Source organism: Aspergillus saccharolyticus (genome assembly GCF_003184585.1).
Source record: "Aspergillus saccharolyticus JOP 1030-1 unplaced genomic scaffold BP01scaffold_40, whole genome shotgun sequence".
NCBI lineage: Eukaryota > Fungi > Ascomycota > Eurotiomycetes > Eurotiales > Aspergillaceae > Aspergillus > Aspergillus saccharolyticus.
In genome coordinates, this window is record NW_020290650.1 from 32,192 (window position 1) to 52,131 (window position 19,940).

Sequence of the window (19,940 nt, forward strand, 5' to 3'; positions counted from 1 at the left end):
TAATCAAATCCAACTAAAATTAAAATAAATCTGGAAAAAAAAAAAAAAGAAAAAAAAAAAAAAAAAAAAAAAAAAAAAAAAAAAAAAAGACAAAAAAGATTGAAAAATAATTCACTTGAAAGAATTAGCATCAAAGATAGGGTGGGGAAGCAACCTAACTTTGAACCCCACAGGGTTAAGCAGCTGTGTTTTGGTTTATTGAAAGGGAACCAATATTAATTCGGAAAATCTGGGTCGAGTTTAATTGCATGTTGATATAACAAGCGTCGGCTACAGATCACTAACTTTCATAGGTACATAGACGGAATTATAAAGTGTATGTCAGCTTATTATTCGACAAGACCACCAGCTAGACAATCAGCAGGAGCAGCAGCCTCTTGACAACTCTTCTCCCTTCCTCCCTGACAGCGTCCGCCTCTCTGTATTTGCCTCATGGTCTCTCAGGATTATAGCTAGTGTAATCCTCGCCCATTCGTGATTTCTGCCCCAGAAAGGGTCAGAGGATGATGGCTTAGACCTCTTGTTTCTAGGCGCCATGCGAAAGATCAGCCAGCCAGATCCACGAACCAAGGAAAGTGGGTACGAATTAAGAGGAGGCCACAGCAAATGATTTCATCTGATACTTAGTTGCTGGATTTATCACAAACAAAGTGAACCTTGTTTTGAACCTTTTCTCACTCGCCTAGTGGTCATCCATGGTACTGGAAGAGTGAGACTGGTGAATTCGTTCGTTTGTTTTAACTATAATTACGCTATGGCTAGCAGTCACTTGAACTTGACTGTCGGGTTAGCTAAGCTTTAGGTAATCTATGCTCTCCTGTAAGGTATCGCAGAGTTTCGGAGATATGAATACAGTTGTACATGTTATCTATTCTGAATTATAGCTAGTAGTTGTCAAACATCAAACCTTAGAAGAGGGACTCCCCCCGGGGGGTGGAGTCTAAACAAAGACAGGCAATTTGATTGCGGGAGTTAGATATAACACTGGGCATACATGTAGTCTTAATATCATCACATCACCACCCTAGAAAATGCACGTATACATCGACCTGCACCCAGAACAACAGTCTGTGTACGTGATGGGTAGTACAAACTCCTGCCTACAGGGCTGTAGGATTCCCACATACCGGGTGTCCATTCCTCAGCAGGTTTATATCGGATACATCCAAGTATTGATTGATAATACCATACGATCCGGGACTGTTCTCCTTGCCTTTTACCAACTGTCCTATCAACCTCATCCTAATCAGCTGAAGGACCACAGAGAGACCAGGTCTCGGCTAGTCTCCTCGGGGCCCGGCGGGGGGGAGGAACTTTTTGCCTGTCGAGAACTCATGATTCAGAGAAATTGAGAAGATTCTAAGTAATCCATACAAACTCCGTGAGCAGAAAGTGGTATTACACTAGTAAGATACCAGTGGCGCTCTGATCGCTTGAAGCCAACTGGAAACTGATTAGTGCGCGACTTTCTGAAGCTTAAGCTTAATCCAACACGAGGAACCTTAAGCTCGCTTAGAGAAAAATCCCAAACAGAACTCGGAACGGACAGTGGTATCCTTACCAGGTTTCCACTTTCCCTTTTTCTTTTTACTTTTTCCACCCACCCCTCTTCCCCCCTTCATGACCTCCACTGTGGCTGGGAATCCACTTGCTCCATGGTCGACTTTTCAGTTCCTGTCAATGTAATGGATGGTCTTATGAAGATACATGCATTATCGTGGATTATGCATCCATTTTAGAGCCTCCATTGCACACATTCACTCATCTTGGTAGCCGACACTCCCCTGCTCATCAAATCTCTTGCCTGTGTCAAGAACTGTCACGGATCGATGCTCGTCCAATTCAGGAATCAACCACATGAAGAAACAATAAAACTAATACTCATTCCGTCAATCCTGCTCGCACAAAACGGACTTGCTCCGGAGTACCTTCTCTATGATTTAGGGTTGGATCATCCCGGGGTTACGCAGCGGTTCCGCCCGAAAGAAAAGTGACCATTTCTGGTCAAAGCTGACGACATTTTTTTGGCTAGGGGGTTAGCCCGTCGGACTAGCCGGCGTATATGATCCATGTCTGACCTGCCTTGACTCAGATGGAAAATGTCCAATTCCTCGGATTACCGGCTATCGGCAAACCAAGCGACAGCCACTGTGGCGGTTCGTACTCGTATTACTGGCCATCTGATCCTTCGATCTGAAGCAATTTCTTCGTATGGAAATTGCGTGCTTTATTATCAATGGAATATGTTTGAAGAATAGCAAAGACGACAGGATATCTATATGCGTATTCGGAAAGTTTGGCGGGGGGTTCCGCAAGACAAGCGTGAGAGAAAGTGACAGACAACTGAGCGATTTGCGAAGATCAGATTTGAACCCGCCATTACGGAGCTTCCGGACTTACTGTAAGCTCCATCGCGTCGCCAATTTCGCCTCCAAACTTGTTCGAGGCTCCCTTGATAACCATCCTCATCCTGGTAGCAAGCAAAGCAGGGGTTGGACTTTACGGCTAACAGTGGTCGATTTAGTCGATCTACGTTCTACCCTCTACGTGTGCTGTACAGTCTGTACTACGGAGTTCGGTGCAGCCTACTCCGTGCTCTTCCCTCTGCTGCACTCTTAGCCGCCGCTGTTCCTTAAGCATGAACAGAAAAACCCTATATCCATGAAAAGCTTGACAATTCTTATCCAGAATGGTGGTTCGCCTGACACAACTGTCTGATCAGTAAGATAGTGGATCCCAGCGATAGCTGACCATGGTCAGACAGCAAGCAGGTACTATTAGACTTCGGATGGCAAAGTTAAAGCCTCACAGAAACGGCCATTTAAACTACTCTAGGATCAGTCATATGCACAGCAATCGGCCACGTAATATCCTGATCGACCTTTTATTTCTGGTTGTATTCTTTTTCTATTTTTTTTAGAAGAAAATATATTTTTGTCTTACTGGGCGACTTATCATACAGTAGACCACTCCGATCTTCTCTACGGAGTAGAACCTATCACACCGGAGGTGAAGGTAACAAGTCTTGCTTTCTGCAGCGCGATTGTCTCTTCCGTGACTGTCTACTTACCGATATTTGCCTCAAGGAAAATCACCAGACGAACGCCAGCTAAAGCCTTTCCTTTTTTGCCTTCAAAGCCCCCCGGAGCTTATTGACCAGTAGCCTTGGCCACTGCGGTGATAAAGTTGCGGGCGCGAGGTCGAGCTTTGGCCGTCTGCAGTCGCTTGGGCTTACTCTTTTTTCCTTCAGCCAGTTCCAAAGGATTATTTCGCTTACACAAGACAACCAACCCTCTTTTTGCTTCTTTTTCCTTTTCTTTCTTTTTCGGTTCACGATTATTTTTTCCCTTTCTTCTTCACTACCTCCCCGACCCCCAATTTCCCGCCTGGGTCAGAGTTAGACTTACCGGGTACATGATTAGTGTTCGCCGTGTTCCTACGGAACTTGCACAGCCATCGCCGAGTCTAATCTTCCCCGGGGAGGAGAGAGTTAGGTGTCTGTGTTGGTGCCTCGGCCAATTAAGAGAAAGGGGAAAACCACATTCATTCCACACATGATGAGACAGACTATTGAAAAACCCGATGAAGTCAAGTACGCAGTACTACTGTATCAAGAAGAATGAATGTCAGTGCGCATCCGACATTGACGCATCGACAAAAAGTTGCCCGCGAACTAGGCTGCCAAAGCTCTTCTTAATTTGTCCAGTCCGGGAATACATGAGCCTGAACTTCTCCCCCGTACAACTGGGGCCGGGCGGCTTTGTTGATAATAACGTTGTTGTCTGCTACTGCTTAGAGAAAAGCGGCAATCCTTTGTGAGATTCCTCTTTGTGGTAATCTTCTCGTGCATACGGCTCTCTCTCAAACCCACACATACCCTTAGCCCCCCCTCTCCCTGATTTAGTGCTGGCAGCCACTCGTTAAGAGAAGTCAGGTACCCAAGTAAGCCTAGGCAGTGCTCATTTGTAGTAGTGCAGCCGAACCCGGAAAGCACATACAGGCTAAGTTAGTTACGTCGTACTCAGGATAAGCGTATCGCCAACAAAGTCGGTCGCATCCTGGCTCGGTCCCTTGGCTCCTCTTGGCTCAGCCCACTTCAGGACTCCTAAGTTCTTCGGGCCAAGCGATAGGGTGGGCTTGAGGGATGATGGGAGGGAAAAGGCGTGGTCAGGAGCGTAGCCTTAGTAGTGCCCTGGACTCCCGATACTAAACTGCGACTAGTCTTTACAGGGCTGGTTGTGTGCAGCTGATGTCTCACATGGCAACATGAGCAAGATTTAATCGCTGAGGGGCCCTCTCTCCCCTCTTCCCTCGTCCAGCAGCGCCAGCTTACTATTTGTAGGGGGGCAAACAAGTAAAAAGCCCCAGAAATGATGCGGAATAGATTAACTTAGATTAACCATCAGGATTACATTACTACTTGATTGTGGTACATCCTTAAAAAAGCTCGAGAAGGTGTTACCCGATCCAGTGCTTGTTCTTGCTTGATATCCGAGACTCCGAAGGTAGTATTGCTTTTTGTTATGAGGAATTAGTGTATGCATCGTCATCATCCTTCAAATGTTTCACCAAGCTCAGAGCTGGCACATAATCTCGATGAGATTGCCATACTTCGCTATCCTTCTAACCTAGAACAGACAAGAGAGCACAATTTGAGAAAGAAGACCCAGGCACGAGATAAATTGGAAGGTACTATACAAACAGCCTGTTGTTTTCGCACAGATCCTCTGATAAGCCCTTGTAACCCCATAACTACTACTGATCAGCCCTCGGTCCTCGCAAGTTGTGCTGTGCTCAGTGTCACCGTTCGATGTCCCCTGCGGTGCAGTAGTGTTGTGGTACTAAAATCAATGTATATGCACTTTGAGTTCGCATGCACAAATTACTAAGTGTCACTCTGCTGACTCGATTGCAGTCTGGCCGTTCTCCATCTGACAGACCCGGCGGGTATGGCGGTCAACATGGATATCACCCGCATATTGTCGCGATTCTCCCTCTTACGCTTTCACCCCACACCCACTCTCTCTATTGTGACTAGAATATCCGGAGTATGTAAGTTGATGCAAAGTACACCCAGATCGGTCCCACCAGCGCCTATACGTACTGGCCGGATTATGCAGAGTACTTTTACATGATTGAAAAGACTATGCATACTAGAGAAATCCGAAGCATAAACCCGTCACATGGGGCGGATCGGAGGTAGGGTCAGAAACAGTAACTCGGACATGGCTGAAGAAGGACCAGGTCATTGCTTTTCTGTATCACGCCGTGTCCGGCTTTGCTCCTGGTTTCGCGACGTCAGATAAAATGCTAGATTTCGCCCGAGCACACGCCGTCGTGCGAGAGCACTACCTACGCAAGGATGAGTTAGTAGTAGATTGACAGAGGCGACAATGGCCGGATCAATTGCCACAAGTGTGCTCCCCCACACCCTATAGTTCGTTCCATAGGGCAGTTCAGCTGCCGCGATCAAGCTTTGTTTTTCTACCGAAGAATGCAGCTAGTTGAGTGTAATCTGTACAAGAACCTTGTTGCCGCCAGAGTTAAGGTACCATGGCATTAGGGTCGTTCTTCACTAAAGTCCGGGAGCCAAATAGCTACGTACTTGGGAATGATGACCCTTGCTAGTTGATTGTGATTACGACCACAAATACTTTAAACGTCTTTTCAAAGTGGCTGGACCGAAATATCACTTTCTCGTTCCGGTTTAGATTGTCAGCGACTGTGGTATGATCATGGGGCTTGCTTCTATTGTTCATCGCATTGAGAGAACAGGCCGGATAAATTGGGGGGAAATGGGATGGCAGAACCTGAACCATGCTCGATGTCATCAGACATTAGAACGAGTCTGTCTTCGTCCTCTTCTTGCTCTGTGCCTTGGAAGAGTTTCTCCTGGGATAAAAAAGCAAGATCCCTTGCATGTTCAGAGTCACACGAGGGAAGCGAAGAGGACACTCCAGGGATCTCTTTCGCATGAAGATCTATCTGGCTGTGGTTGTGACATCTGTCGTCAACTGGTATGGTCATACCTCAAAGGCAACCCTTGATTCGAGAGATGTTCCAAGTCCCAAGGGGCGCTATTTTGTGAAATGTTACACGGGGGCTTGCTTATCTCCAGTAGCATAATTGATTTAAGCTAGATGGTACAGTACGAGAAAAAGAAAAGTCCGACCAAGTAATTCTATTGGTGCAATCTCATCCTCCTATTCGAATGACAAGCAGGCGGTACAAGTTCAGCTCTGGGCTGTTCTTGCGTCCAATTTATAGCCTTGCTTGTAGGATCTCTTCTCGCCTTGTATAATGCCTCACAGTGCATAGGATCGGTGTTGGGGCAACACAGGATATCATGTATATGCTCGAGTGCACAGAACTTTTCCAATATAACTACGTAGGACAACTCCAGATCCAACCCTTGGAAGTGCAAGCTTCCTTTTTCTCATAGTTAAGTCAACATCGACACGGATCGTTGCACTCGCAGATTAACTACCCGAGATAGCCATTGCGGACTGGGATCTTCTGTTCTAGCTTCCCTCCTTTTTTCTGGGTGTCATTCTTTTGGGGCGTCATAATCATGATGGATCAGACTTAGTCTACTTGAATTAGGTTAAGGTACGGAGCAGCGAGGGGTTGACGCTCCGAGAGTCAAAAGTCAAACAAGCACTAAGGGCAGAAAGACTACTCCGAGTCAGGCAGAAATGCAGATTCATGACTTACGAGTGGTTCAATCACTTACATACCAAGTAATATATAGTACCGATCTAAATCAAGCCAACTCTCGAATGACAAGATTATATTTATAGCTTACAGCAATAGTGACACTCCGAGACCATCGCTCTGGGCGCCCACTATGGCAGCCCTAGTTTCTGAACTATTGCCTACGTTACTGAGATGAGACTCCGTGGGTCCGTACTAGGCTAGACGATCAGGATCACCATATCCTTGGCCAGCTTCTGGACTTTTTTGTTCTCTTGTTCCCCGTCCCCTGTCTAGTTCACGCTTTTCCTGCTCGTGTTGGTACTCTCACGATGGTGCCCTCTTGTGTAATCTCCCGCCTGGGAGATAGACTGACCAACTATTGTGCGCAGTTGATTGTGTTTCTCAGACTGCTTATCTGTAAGTGGTATCTGCCCCGTAAGCATAAGATTTGGAAGAGTCCATAACCGAGGATCCTTATCCTGGGTCAAACTCGAGCTCCAAGCGTCCAAGCGCTGCAGAAGCCAAGCCTTCACGGCTGACTACAACGATCTTTCCAACTGGACTTCCTCTTACTGCTGCCCCCCTCGCCCCACCTGCCCCCTTCCCCCTCCTTAGGTTTAACACAGTATACCAGTATATTTAGATAGACCAAGGCTTTGCCAATCCTAGCCCACTGAGTGATGCCTTGAACCCGGTGTCTTTGATTGTATCCTGAGTATCCTGAAAACCCCTTCAAGCTTCTGCTCTCGTTTTCTTCTTCCAAGAGGTAATAAAAGTGAAAGGTGTTGTCCTACTGAGTTGAGTTCACTGTCATACGTGCTCTTTTCCGTTGCATCATACATGGTACTGTACTTTCACACAGGAAGTGACTGGGATCTGAGTGTTGGCAGCCGTTAACTACTCCGAGGCCTCATGAATCGAAGTGGCGACTTGATCAGCCATTAATCTGAAACTTTGACCACCTGCCCTATTCAAATTTGTCTCCGTTCGCTTGGAGAAGGGGAGACTTCAGTCCCAAGTTGGGCTTGCGGACAGCTGAGCAGTGGGAAGAGCGGTGCCGAGCCGACAGTCCCGTACCACGGACCCAAGACCTGGGCCCCCCCCTCCTAAAGCCTGGAGGAGGAAGGAAGCTGCGGAATCAATCAGGTAAACGTGATGGAAATTGGTAGTTAACCAACTAACTAATAATCATCAACTACCAGCCCCCAAGCCGACAAAGGAGAGGGGGAAGGGGGCGCTTGGTCTTGGAAAATAGGGAAGACGCATAGAGAAACTTGCACAATTCAACCATCCCACAGACCTGGGTAAACTGTACAGGTGTCCTCATCATCCCGAATCATCATCCATCGGATTGTGGATTAGTCAGGTTGCCGAGCGAGAGAATTCCCAGCCGATACGATACGAAGAGGCAATCCACGGGTCTCCGTTCTAGGCAGTGACCGTCCCCAAAAATGGTTCAGCAAAATCCATTCCACCCTATTTGTAATTTGAGACAAAACCATTTGATTCTCAATACTTCATTACTCCTACGGAACTGCGAAGTAGTATCTCTTCGGGCTGCCTTTCTCAGTCAAGCTTGCTGGCACTTGCGACAGAACGGGATGAAATTCAAGACCAAGGCTTCATGTGGCCCATCATGGCTGATGGGATTGTTTTTTTATCACCCTGCGCCTAATGTTCCAATTCCGTCAGACGCCGGAGAAAGACCGAGGGAATATGCTTAACACCAGTAAGGTTGGCAACTTGGCATTCTGCCCCGGTCCCCTCAACCCCTCCCCTTCTTCCGCGTGGGCAATCAATCTGACTTGACCCTCTCCGTCTCTACTCTCCTTTCGCGGTAAGTTCCTATGCACATCTTGAACATCGTCATGTTTGACCAGTTGTTGGGTCCGATGGCGTGTATAGATAGAGCCTGTCAGAGTGTAGTTTGAGGTGGAGTCATTGTTGATCTATTATCCTAATAGATTACCATAAATATTAGATACACCGTATACCGTATGACCCGTCTGACGAAGGCGCAGAACGCCCTGCAGTATTTGATCCTATCACGGACCTACTCATGAAGCCCAAGCGTGTACGGAGTAGGCAGGTTAGTTCTCAAGACCCTGAATCAAAATCCGCGGCGATGGAGCCTCGTGCCGAACCCGAGGATCGAGCCCTCCCCCTCTTCCCCGACTCGTAGGCGCAGTACGCATGCTTGCCGAGATTCTGCTCTGAACCTACCTGACTTATTGATGACCCTTTCCGGAAGCTGGGTACCACTAAATTTTAAAAAGGGGGGAACTTGGGTTCGTATCTGAAACCACTTGATCAAAATGGAAAAGAAGAACAAGGCCGTCGGACATGGAATTTCTGCCGAGCAAAGAAAACCAACACCCCCCCCCCCCCCTTCATCGTAGACGAGGTGGATCGCGGCCCAGCGAGCCTGATTCGGGGAGGAGTGCGTCGGGTCTGTTTCTAGCGAGGGCTCCGCCCAGACCGCAGCTTGGAGGGAATAAAGTATCCGTTCGGGGTGGGTCACCATGTCTCTTTTTCTGTCCAGATGGGCAAGTGATGGGCCAAATCATAATCTTGGCTTTTCCAGAGTTTCCCGGTCGGTTAGACTCGCGCCCGCCCCTGATACCTGGTTTTGGTTCTGGGTAGTGTTCTTCTTCGAGTCGTTGCCTCGAGAAAGAGAAAGACTAAACTCTTTGAATTGGAGGGACCCAAGCCACAAGTCGTCTGTGATGAAAGGGAAAGAGGGGAGAAGAGAGACACCCTTGTGGAGAGCTCGTCTTTCACAAAGGCATCCCGCCGCTCCCGAGTACCAGATAATCGAATCTAGGTCCACCATTCCCTCCCTCCTGGGATAATTCGATGGATCTCACAGGAAAGACCTTCCAGAAATCGAATTCTCGACGAAAGGATGGAGCGGATATGCGCGCAAATGCCCAGACCGGATTTTCCGACTGATCCGCCAGCCTTCCTTCCCCCCTCTTAACTCTTAACGGATGATAATGTAACCCAACCTACTTCCTGTTGTGCAGGTGGGTGTACGTTTCGGACTTAGCAGAAGAGATTCTAAAATTTGTATCAACTCGTATTAATAAAAAGTCAAAGAGGAACATGGGGCCGAAGGGAGTGCAAGTTATTTGGCCCCCCCTTCTTTGAGGGAAGTGAGTAGTAGTGAGTCTCGCAAGTCTAGCTTCTCTGACTCGTAATGATGGTAATAATAATTGGAAAATATTACTCCGTAGGCATAACAATAATATTAAGATAATAAGCAGGAGGTGACGCGGGCAAAGCCTTGTCTGATCATGTGCGCTCGCGGCAGTATCTCACCGCTGATCCTGCCGCTTCGTGTCCTCCTCCCTTTCCCCATCACGTGCAGTTACTCCGGAGAGGCTATCAACTTCCCCACCCCGGACTGGGATTGTGCAGCTTCTCCATATCGAGTTCGCTCATCAGATTGTCATTCAATGTCGTGATCAGTCGCTCGTTTCGGAACTATGGCTTCCATGAGAGAAAGACATGAGTGTTGGCCAGTGCAACCACCATAATGAAGTCGTCCCTTCTCACACTATCCTAGTCAACTCCTACTAAAGTCTCGATCATACCATTCCACCTTGGCGCTTACTCTTACTTGTGCCAACTTATCGATAGGCAGATTAATGAGTCATGTTGTCTACAGGGTCTGAGAAAAGACGCATGACAATCATCATGAGTAATAATGACTGCACAAAGATGCCTCGTTCTGGTTTGTCGAGGTGAACGAAGCGCTGTTGAAAGTCTCAGTGTACGGGAAAATGCGCGGGAGTATGAAGAAGATCTGATGGGTAGCGTATATCGCGCCACCTATAAAAGCGTCTGGTGGGCGACTCTTCTCATAATCCCAGCATCGAAGAAGCGAATACCAATCACAATGGCGGGCCATGCAACCACGAGATTGACGTGCGAGAGGCTTTACCCAAACGCAAAGCTAAGCTCCGAGCGAATCGTGCCACTGTCATTATTGGACGCCACCACTGTGGACTACTCCGCGACTTGCGCGGCCTGGCTCTGCGAACCCCCTGCACGTGAACATCGACTTGAATTGGTGGACCATCTTCGTCAATCCCTTACTATCGCTTTGGACGCTTATCCTCAATGGTGCGGCCAGTTGCTGGCAGTGACCACGGTCAACAAGCGCACTGTGCCTCATACCCAACGATTCGGTCGTGTGTCGATTTGTTATGGCCATCGAGGAGACCCTGGGGTGGAGTTCGTCACGGCGCAAGCCACTGTGTCGCTAGATCAACTCCATCCTGTCTCTCGGACCGTCACGCAGCCGTTCTGGGATCGCACTGCTACACATCTCAGCGAATTTGTTCCCTCGACGCGACTTACTAATCCGCTCTGCGACGCTGGCGTTTGCGCCGAAAGCGCCCACCTACCCGCAATGGCCATCCAGATCACCCATCTCACCTGCGGAGGGTTTGTCTTATCCGTGAAATTCGCGCATCCGCTGGCGGACGCACAAACCATGGTACATTTTGTGAAGGACTGGGCGAGCATCAGCCGAGCGATACTGCGCAAAAGCCACCTTCCAGTCTTGGCTCCAGTCTTTCGACCGGACCAAGTCGATGCTCTGGCTGCAGGTGACATCGATGCGGATGCGCCGGACGAAAGAGTCCTCCGGCAAGCCGAGAAGCTACCCATTCATCGGTATGACTGGTGGAATCCAGAACCTGGATCTTCACGTTCGTCTGACGTCCCTGAAGCATTCCGTCATGGAGAGATCGTCCCGGTAGGCAACCACATCCCTTGGTCAGAGTGGGATCTTAAGGCGCCCGTATCCTACTTCGTCTTACATCTCACCCGACACCAGGTGGACGTCATCTACGAACAAGCGCGAGGCGGCGCGGTCAGTCGAATTAGTCGACACGATGCCATCCTGGCTCACATCTGGTCGTCCATCAACCGCGCAAGGCAGATGCAAGATGACAACGGCCCGGTGCACTGTGATCTCTCCTGTGGACTCCGGCCAGTGTTTCATCTCAGTGAGGCTTTTCTGGGATCACCCATACTGATGGCGAATATAGAGCTCACGGGCAAGGTGGTGACTGCAACATCTTTCGCTGAGGATGGGCGGGAGAGTCTCTCGCTTTCGCATATAGCGCAGCGCATCCGCGAGACCGTAGCCCGTCTCAACGATCCAGCGAGTTTGGGAGCTTATTTGCACCGGATAGCGTACGAGAAGTCCCCGCAGCGGATTTGGACGGGATTCCTGGGTCAACGGCATACCATGGTGACGACATGGGCGCGTGCCGGTCTGTACGAAGTGGATTTCGGGTTGGGATCGGACACAGAAAGGACGATTCGCTACGCTGACGGCGTGCTTGAGAATTTGGATGGGCTTGTCTTGATCAAGGAGGCACCGCCCGCTGGGGTTGCAGGAGCTGAAGGTTACTCGTCGCTGACCGATTGGACAGACTATGGCGTAGACATCTCCGTGCATCTTCGGGCAGAGGATATGGAGCGGTTGCTTCGAGATCCTTTACTGTTACCAGAAGAGTCTCGGTAGGGATGACTTGGCATGTAGAATATCGCTTGATACTAGCCCTCGAGAACAGTCTGTCATGCAAAAGATTTTGGGACATAGCTAGAGAGGCGAACTGCAACCCGCATAGCCAGTCACACAGTTCGCGCAGTATCAACTTCAAGAGCGAAGCAGTTCCCACTAAGAAAAGAGAGCATATATCATTCCACCACGTCTCCCAAGTTGGAAATGAGACACATCCGTATCCGTTCTCGTGTTGCAAGTCTATCCTCTACACAGTAAACGAAGAATATCAATTTTGCGTCAAGGACAAGCACTAGCGCACACATAACCAGCCTCGTTCTTCCCGGCCCCCAGCCCTACAGTCAGCCCTCATGTGATTTTGATCACTTGTAGGTGGTGCAAATGGGACCTCACCTGGTAGCCAACCAGCCAAGCCTTATCGATTAGAGTACCTGCGCCGTCGAGAAGCCTTACCAATCCTATTTGCCTGAACTATACAGGATACCAAAGCATGCGCAAGCTAGGCGATAGACGGACAGTTGCACGTCTACACAAAGATATCCAACCCAACACTCCGATAGCATGTACTGTCAACCCCATAATACGACATCTGAGAGCAGACGCTCTTTTTAGTAAATCTAGTCTCCAAACTCAAAGCCTCTATTTGTTTCTTCTCTTCAAAAGCTACGATAGACAGACAATTATCACTATACATATTGAATAGTCAACTTATATCTGCAGTATACATGATAATCAAAACAACCAGCAACACCACAACACCAATAACCCTAGCTAGCTAAAGACTCCCCTAAAGCACCAAGCGCAAATCGACTGCCTGCCACATCCCTCTTTTAAAACACTTGGTGGCGTCATAGGTAATCTCCCTCTTTCCACCTATAATCACCTTAAGCCTGGTGAAGTGGAAGGATTTCTCCCCGGAATACGAGAAGCAACAACCCGGAAACCCGATCAGCCCCGTCCGTTCTCTCAAAGATCACGAGAGCTTCCTCCCTTTATATGCTCGGACATCCTAGACTGTACTGTAACTACGTGTCTAACAAGTGTCTTTCTTTCAGATTCAAAGGGCAACGGGCCACCACCCCCGGGTCACACAGTCCAAGACAAGTGGCGCACGGATCCAGTTGGTAAAAGTGACTGGATGAGACTTTCAGTTAGTAGTATGACTTGTTTGTCTTTCTCTCCTTGGTCATGAGCTAAACGAGGGTGGTTCGGAAAATAATACAACTTCCGATCTTGCCGGATTGACTAGAGGGATTGGACCCCCCTTTACCACCCCTCCCCCCCTTCTTCCCATGAGGAAAGGGGAAGGGGGAAGAAGGAATTAAAGATTACTATGGGTGGAGGATGGTTTTGCTTGAACGATTTTTCCTCATTCTTCCTTTCTCTGAAAGATGAATCCCTCATACGTCGCCACCCACTCCTTTTATTATGATTGTGGTTTTTTTTCTTTTCAATTCTTAAATGATGAGTGTCGAGTTGAGTGGGAGGTGTTGCCTAGATAGGGATAGGTCCTGCCTCTGCAAACTAGTTAGCTTGTTGAGATGTACCATGCTGTACCTCCGAAGTAGAAGTAAGGTAGACTGGGCCCGTTGCTGGATTTGGGTTGGTATGGTGTTTTGTATGTACTTGATTATTTATCTATCCTGGTCGAGTCGTATGTGGTCGGGGCTATGCAAGTGCTTATTGCTTATGCTTATGCTTATGTTTGTCATGGATCCCAACTGGGCTGTGCATGATAAGAAGGTAGGTAGGTAAGTAGGTGAGTGAGAGATTGCCTGAAAAAGAAGATACTCCTGGCGGTTGATTGCCTTTTGTCCTCTTCATGTCTGCGAGTGAATGGTATACATAGATATACATAGTTCGGCTCCTTTTCCCCCCTTTGGACGAGAAAGCACAAACACCGGCTAACAATCCGCCCGACCAAACCAGCGAGGAAACGCGACCACGTCTCGTACGCTGGACACCCCGGCCAAGTAGCTCAAGAACCGATCAAAGCCCATTCCGAATCCCCCGTGCGGCGCCGTGCCCCAGCGTCGGAGGTCAGCGTACCATTGGAGATGACCCAGGTCTTCCCCGGGAAGGAGATGGGGGTAGGCAGCGGAAGATGACGAGTCGACGTCCGTTGGGGCATTGCTCGTCCCGTTTTCATTGGCAGTGGTCGCTGCAGCTGCGGCTGCCTGCCTGATTAGGCCGTGGTCACGCATGTTCTGGATGATCTCGGGGAGGCGGTGCTCGCGGAGAGACCCTCCTGCGACCTCGCTGACCTCGGGTAGGAGGAGGTCAAAGCACGCGACAGTTTCGCCGCCGTGACGGCTGCTGCTGTTCTCCCTGGACGGGGCCATGTAAAACGGCTTGATCGCCTTCGGGTAGTCGGTTACAAAGACCGGCTGACCGTGGTTGAGCACATCTACGATGTATTTCTCGTGTTCGAGCTGCAGCCCCCCCGTCCACGTTGGCGGGTACTCGAATAAGGCGCCGCCCGTGGCCACAGCCTCCTGAAGCTTCTCGATCGCATCAGTGTAAGTCATGCGTCGCCACTTGGGCCCGTCCATTAGGGCGCGCCAACGGGGCAGAAGATCAGGCCTGGCGTCCTCCTTGCCTTCCTCTACAGGTCGCTTGTATGCGATCAATTCTTGTGCGACAGTGGTACCGTAGAGCCGGCGCGTGAGGTCGCGCAGCAGGTGCTCGACGAGATCGGTAAGAGTGTCCAGATCATGCATGAAATTCGCCTCCGCTTCCAACATGTAGAACTCGCTGAGATGGCGCGGCGTGTCGCTTTGCTCGGCCCGGAAACTGGGCGACAGAGTCCAGACATTGCCTAGCTCAGCCGCGTAGGCCTCCAGATGTAGCTGCGACGAGACCGTGAGGTACTTGGGTGAGCGGAAGAAGTGCTCGCCGTCGACTGGGAGTGCGGACGCTCCCAGCGCCTCCCGAGGTAAGACAGTGAACGTCTCCCCTGCGCCTTCACAGTCCGACGATGTGATCAAAGGTGGCTGCACCTGCACGAATCCTCCATTGGGAGCATCTCGAAATACACTGCCAAGCTGATATAGAACTTCAGATCGGAACCGTGAGAGAAGGGAGTTGAAGGGGATTCGCATGCGGAGATGTGGGATTTGGCGGAGAAAGTCGACGCTCTGGTATTTCTTTTGGATAGGGAAGGTCTAAAAAAGTGCCCAGTTAACAGGAATGTCCTAGATCCATAACCCTTGAACTTCTGAGGAGGATATAGGCCTACCTCGGCGTTCGTTTCGCCTATAATGTCTACTGATGTTGCATGCAGCTCATGCGTCTGGGACTTGCCTGGGGGACATGCTTTCCAGACTCCTGTGATTTCCAGCGTTGTTCCCTTAGTTAGCCTGTAGAAACAAAGGCAAGATTAATTGACTTGTCGACCTTATTAAGGAGAAGATGGTAGAGAAAGAGGGCTCGATAGAACATACCCAGCAGCCTGTGCCGTACTCACCATAGCCTGCAGAGAATTGACCGTCGATCCATCGCCGAACTCTATAAAGGAAAAGCGCTTGTGTTTGCGAACATGACTGATATATCCCTGTAACTTGATCTCCTGATCTTCCAAGCTATTGGGCTCTGTGCGGCTTTTATCGAGGACTTGCGCGCACCGGAGAAGCGGAGGCCCGGAGGTCGTCGCGGCTGGCTTTGAATTCAGTCTCGCTATGGATGTGACGAATGACCGACGCCAAAGCCGCATTTTGGGTGCACGGAGGGAGCAGGTAGCAAGAAAGATGAATTGCAGCTGTTGGCGAAGTAAGTCCTAAGCTGCAGAGTGTCGCGTCGCGGAGAAAAAAGCGGAGACCGCCCGGCCTGATGATTCAGCTCCGCCCGCCGTGAGCGGGATGTTTCAACTTAGATGTATTACTATGTGGTGTAAATGCTACTCATGGTTTTTTTTCGGCCCGAAAGAAGATCATAAGTTAATATGCCCCAATTGCGATAGTATTTTCTGATTAGAGTGCTATTATCAATCTTGAAATAGAAATCCCATAAGAACAGGTCCTCAGTCCAGCCGGAACGCATAATCATAGCGAAATCGCAGTCATAATAAATAGCAAGAACCAAAACATTGGGTCTCACGTCATGTGTTTTTACATCATGTTTCTTTGTTGCTCATAGGCTTTCCGTTCCTCTTCGATCATGTCAATAGCTTCGAGCACATTGGCGTCTGCAGCCGCGGCATACACTGCGATGCGCTGGAGGCCGCCATCGTTTTCACCACCATAACCAAGATCAACCAAGGTTGCCACACATGCATCAATACTCCTCTGTTGCATTTCAGGTGAGATTTGCGGGGTCCGGGAAGGTGAGTTCGTAGGACTCTCATGCAGAGAACCACGATGGTGGAATCCTGGCTTGGGCCGGCCGTGTGAATGTCGAGATGGCCCGGTTTCTACAGATCCAGAAGCACCAGGACCGTGCCAGGATGAGCGAGGATACTTCATGGTCCTTGAGCGTCGATAATGGCGATGGGAGCCAAGGGAACTCCCGAGCGCGTCTGGTTTGTAGCGGCTTTGAGAAGTACCTGAAGGTCTAGCAGCATCGTCGTTGGATTCTTGATGATATGTACCCGGAATGTCCCATGATGTAGAATTAGCATTCAGACGTTCGGGACGTTCATCCGGCGAAACACCTCGAGCCCTTGTGGTCGGATGGCAATGCGTGGCGCGGAACTGCGCTTCTATCTGTGAAATTGGTGGGAAACGGTGATGGTCGATATCGGCAGTCCAATCCGACAAATTAGAGGGGATACTGTTCGACCTGGACGATTGCAAAGGACCCCCAGGCAGGACAGACGGAAAGAGGATGTTGAGTCGCTCAGCATCCTCCTCTGATAGCTTTTCCGAGCCATTCGTGGAGATCGCGCCGTCTTGCTTGTGTTTCATCTCGGAGCAAAGGTCAGCGGGAGTTGATTTCACTGCGCTCTTCGAACGAGCATCGTTAGGTCCATGCGTCAAAGATGACGCTACGGAGCCCTGGAGCTCCGATGGTCTGGTAGCAAGGGGAGTGACACTGGCCAAAGAACTGGGTTGGGAGTGAGCTTCCGGTGGCTGCAGCCCAAGAATGGGAGAATGATCACTGAATTCCAAGTTGATTGCATGCCCGTCAATGTGCTCACCCTGTAAAGCGTCCAAGGCAGCTTTAGCTGCATGCACTGACGGGAACTGCAGGTAACCAAAACCGGCGTGCTTCCCAGTTTCAGACTCTTGTGGGAGGTGAACCTTAATCAAAAATCCCTTTGAGGCGAAGACATCGCTGATCATCTTTTCACTGACGTTGAATCCTACATTACCGATGAACAATGCTGTGTTTTCGGAGAGTTGCACATCCCGCGCGTCGGAGGGGGTTGGAGAAGCATTGGTCGGGACCTTTTCGTTGTGAGCCGGTGCTGTCGGAGGTAGATTGTACCCGCCAGAATGTCGGAGTTGAGGCCGACACCGATGCGAGTGTTCCTCTGCATTCAGAGAAGGAGATTTGGCAGATTGAATTGGGGGAGATGGAGGAAGTGGTGGTGGGGGCGCAGAGGGGTACCCGTTATGGAGCTCCGGTGGGGTTGCAAATGGCCAGGTTGGGTGGCTTATCAAAGGTGGTGGCCAGTGAGGTGGCGGGGGTGGATGGAAGAAAGGAGGATGGGGAGGAGCGTGTGGATGGTGGTTATGAGGTGAAGATTCGTGATACTGAGAGTGAGGATGATGCATAAGCGGCTCGAGCTTCATAGGCCTCCGAAGATAATCCGAAGGACGAACAATCGGCTCTGATGTGTGCCTACTAGGCTCGAATCTGCTAGACGCATTTTCATGCAATCCGGCATCGGGCGCTTCGTCGTTCTCTTTTGTGGATGATTTCTCCTCAAGGCCTGTAGTTGGTTCCGGCTGCTCTGAACTAGGCTTCGCATTACTTGCTTGAGTGATGTCGGCATTCCTGTCTGGCACCGAATTCTCTGAGTTCTGATACTCCGCAGCTGAAGCAGGTGACTGTTGCTGTGGCCGGGCTCGAGTGCAGCCAAGCTCTGCCTCAAAAGCCTCGAACAAGGTGTGGCCAAGGTTGCCAAGTTCGGACGCCATAGAGCGCAGGCTTTCAGCCGTGCGCGTAGCTGTGGGAAGCTCACCCTCTAATATGCTGGCCACTTGTGCACTCACTGCTGGGGAATTGCTAAGCGAATTGGTCACTTGTCTGAGCTGAGCTTCTAAGGTTGCAAGAGCTCCCTGCATAGAGGAGCCAACGTTCTCGGGTATGGCCCTCTGAGCGTGCTGCAGTTGTCTTTCGATTTCGGGCAGTCTTGACATTACCCCGAAGCTGAGCATTTCTGCTCCGTCGATCAAGCTTTGCATCGCGTGAGTAAATGCGTCGGTTGCGTTCTGAGACCTGGTCGACCTTGAGTCCGGATATGACTGGATGGAAGAGGTGGAGGTCGAAGGCTGTGCAGAGGGTGTAGTGTCGGCCGCAGGCTGGGGAGTACTGAGAAACTTGGCCATCTCAGCCTCGAATGCAGCCAAAAGCGATGGAGATTCTTCGTTCTCGGTGGCATGAGCGTCTCTCGGAGAGAAATCCGGATGTTCGCCTGGCTGCTGAATGGCCGGGGCAGGGGTTTCTGCAGGTGTGGGCTCGGCCGGTGCGTCATCAATCTCCTTGCTTTCCTGCACGGCCTGCTTGCCCTGCTTGCCCTGCTTGCATTCGTATTTCTTCCAGAGCTCTGTTACTGAATTTGACCGTCGAATGTCGAAAACATGCATCGGTTCGAGGGTTGTTTGCGAAACTGAAATATAGTCGATATCTGCATTAACGTGTTCTTCGAGTCGCTGTGAAAGCTCAAATGAAGAACCGACCTATCGCCATATATCAGTACTCGGATCACGACCGAAACTTATGGACTCGTACCGTGATAAGTTCCCCATCATCTTCGTCGTTATATGTTAAACGGGCTCGCGGATGAGTAGACGATAAGCTATCATACTGCGAAGCTGATAGCTGCACGATACCCGTACGTCTTGTGGGAGACAAGGGGTGGTCTAGATCCGAGGTTTCATCTGAGGACGAGAGTGATGGAGACCGGTGGAGATCTCTGATTTGGAAAGGCTTCAACATCTTTGGAGCTAGTGAGCGGTCGCGGGGAAGAGAAACTCGGTCCCAGAGGCCCCAGAAGGGCATCCAAGTCAGACACGAGGGATGCTATAGTGCGCAAGTTGTAAAGAAGTATTCCTGTTATTAGGGAGTAGACTGAACAGGACTGATAGCGAGCGGTTGCATGCGAAAAGGTCGAAGTCGTGAAATTACCAGATGCGTCGGCGTGTAGACAAAGGAAGAAGGCAAAGAAGATGATAAGGAGAGAAATTTGTGAGGGTAGTGGGAATAAGAACAAAGTGAAGCCGATACTAGTCGTCACGATTGCGGCTGCCTATGAGCGGGTGATTGGTGGCGGTGGTGGTCGTACTCACTGCAGTAGTACCTGTATGTAATCTACTACGGAGTACGGGGTAGTATGTGAGTAACTGCTGTAGCTCGAATTTGCCTCCGAGTCAGCTCTAACAAACGAGTTCCCGTGAAGACTGGCCTATCATCGCCATGCGCAAAGATTGGCACACTATGACTGGATATCAACGATTGAAACAAGGCAAGCAGGATTCAGGCAGCGAGATATGTACTAGTATATGTGAGAGAGAAGGAGGAGGATGAGGGGAGGGAAGGG

The 19,940-nt window shown here is 49.8% G+C and overlaps 3 protein-coding genes across 3 annotated transcripts; 1 reads left to right on the forward strand and 2 right to left on the reverse strand.

The window, feature by feature from the left end:
* Nucleotides 1-10,597: 10,597 nt before the first annotated feature.
* Nucleotides 10,598-12,238, forward strand: BP01DRAFT_304557 (transferase family protein; the record flags this gene model as incomplete). The annotated part of the gene is made up of 1 exon (XM_025572165.1): nt 10,598-12,238. The coding sequence occupies one exon, from the start codon at nt 10,598-10,600 to the stop codon at nt 12,236-12,238; it is 1,641 nt and encodes a 546-aa protein (XP_025427882.1).
* Nucleotides 12,239-13,956: 1,718 nt separating this feature from the next.
* On the reverse strand, nt 13,957-16,047 carry BP01DRAFT_394630 (asparagine--tRNA ligase SLM5). Its single transcript, XM_025578337.1, has 3 exons — nt 15,682-16,047; nt 15,477-15,597; nt 13,957-15,402 (listed from the first exon to the last, which is right to left on the reverse strand). The coding sequence occupies exons 1-3, from the start codon at nt 15,948-15,950 to the stop codon at nt 14,143-14,145; spliced, it is 1,650 nt and encodes a 549-aa protein (XP_025427883.1). The 5' UTR covers nt 15,951-16,047; the 3' UTR covers nt 13,957-14,142.
* A 297-nt stretch (nt 16,048-16,344) lies between these two features.
* Nucleotides 16,345-19,339, reverse strand: BP01DRAFT_304575 (uncharacterized protein; the record flags this gene model as incomplete). The annotated part of the gene is made up of 2 exons (XM_025572166.1): nt 16,345-19,080; nt 19,133-19,339. The coding sequence occupies 2 exons, from the start codon at nt 19,337-19,339 to the stop codon at nt 16,345-16,347; spliced, it is 2,943 nt and encodes a 980-aa protein (XP_025427884.1).
* Between the last annotated feature and the right edge of the window lie 601 nt (nt 19,340-19,940).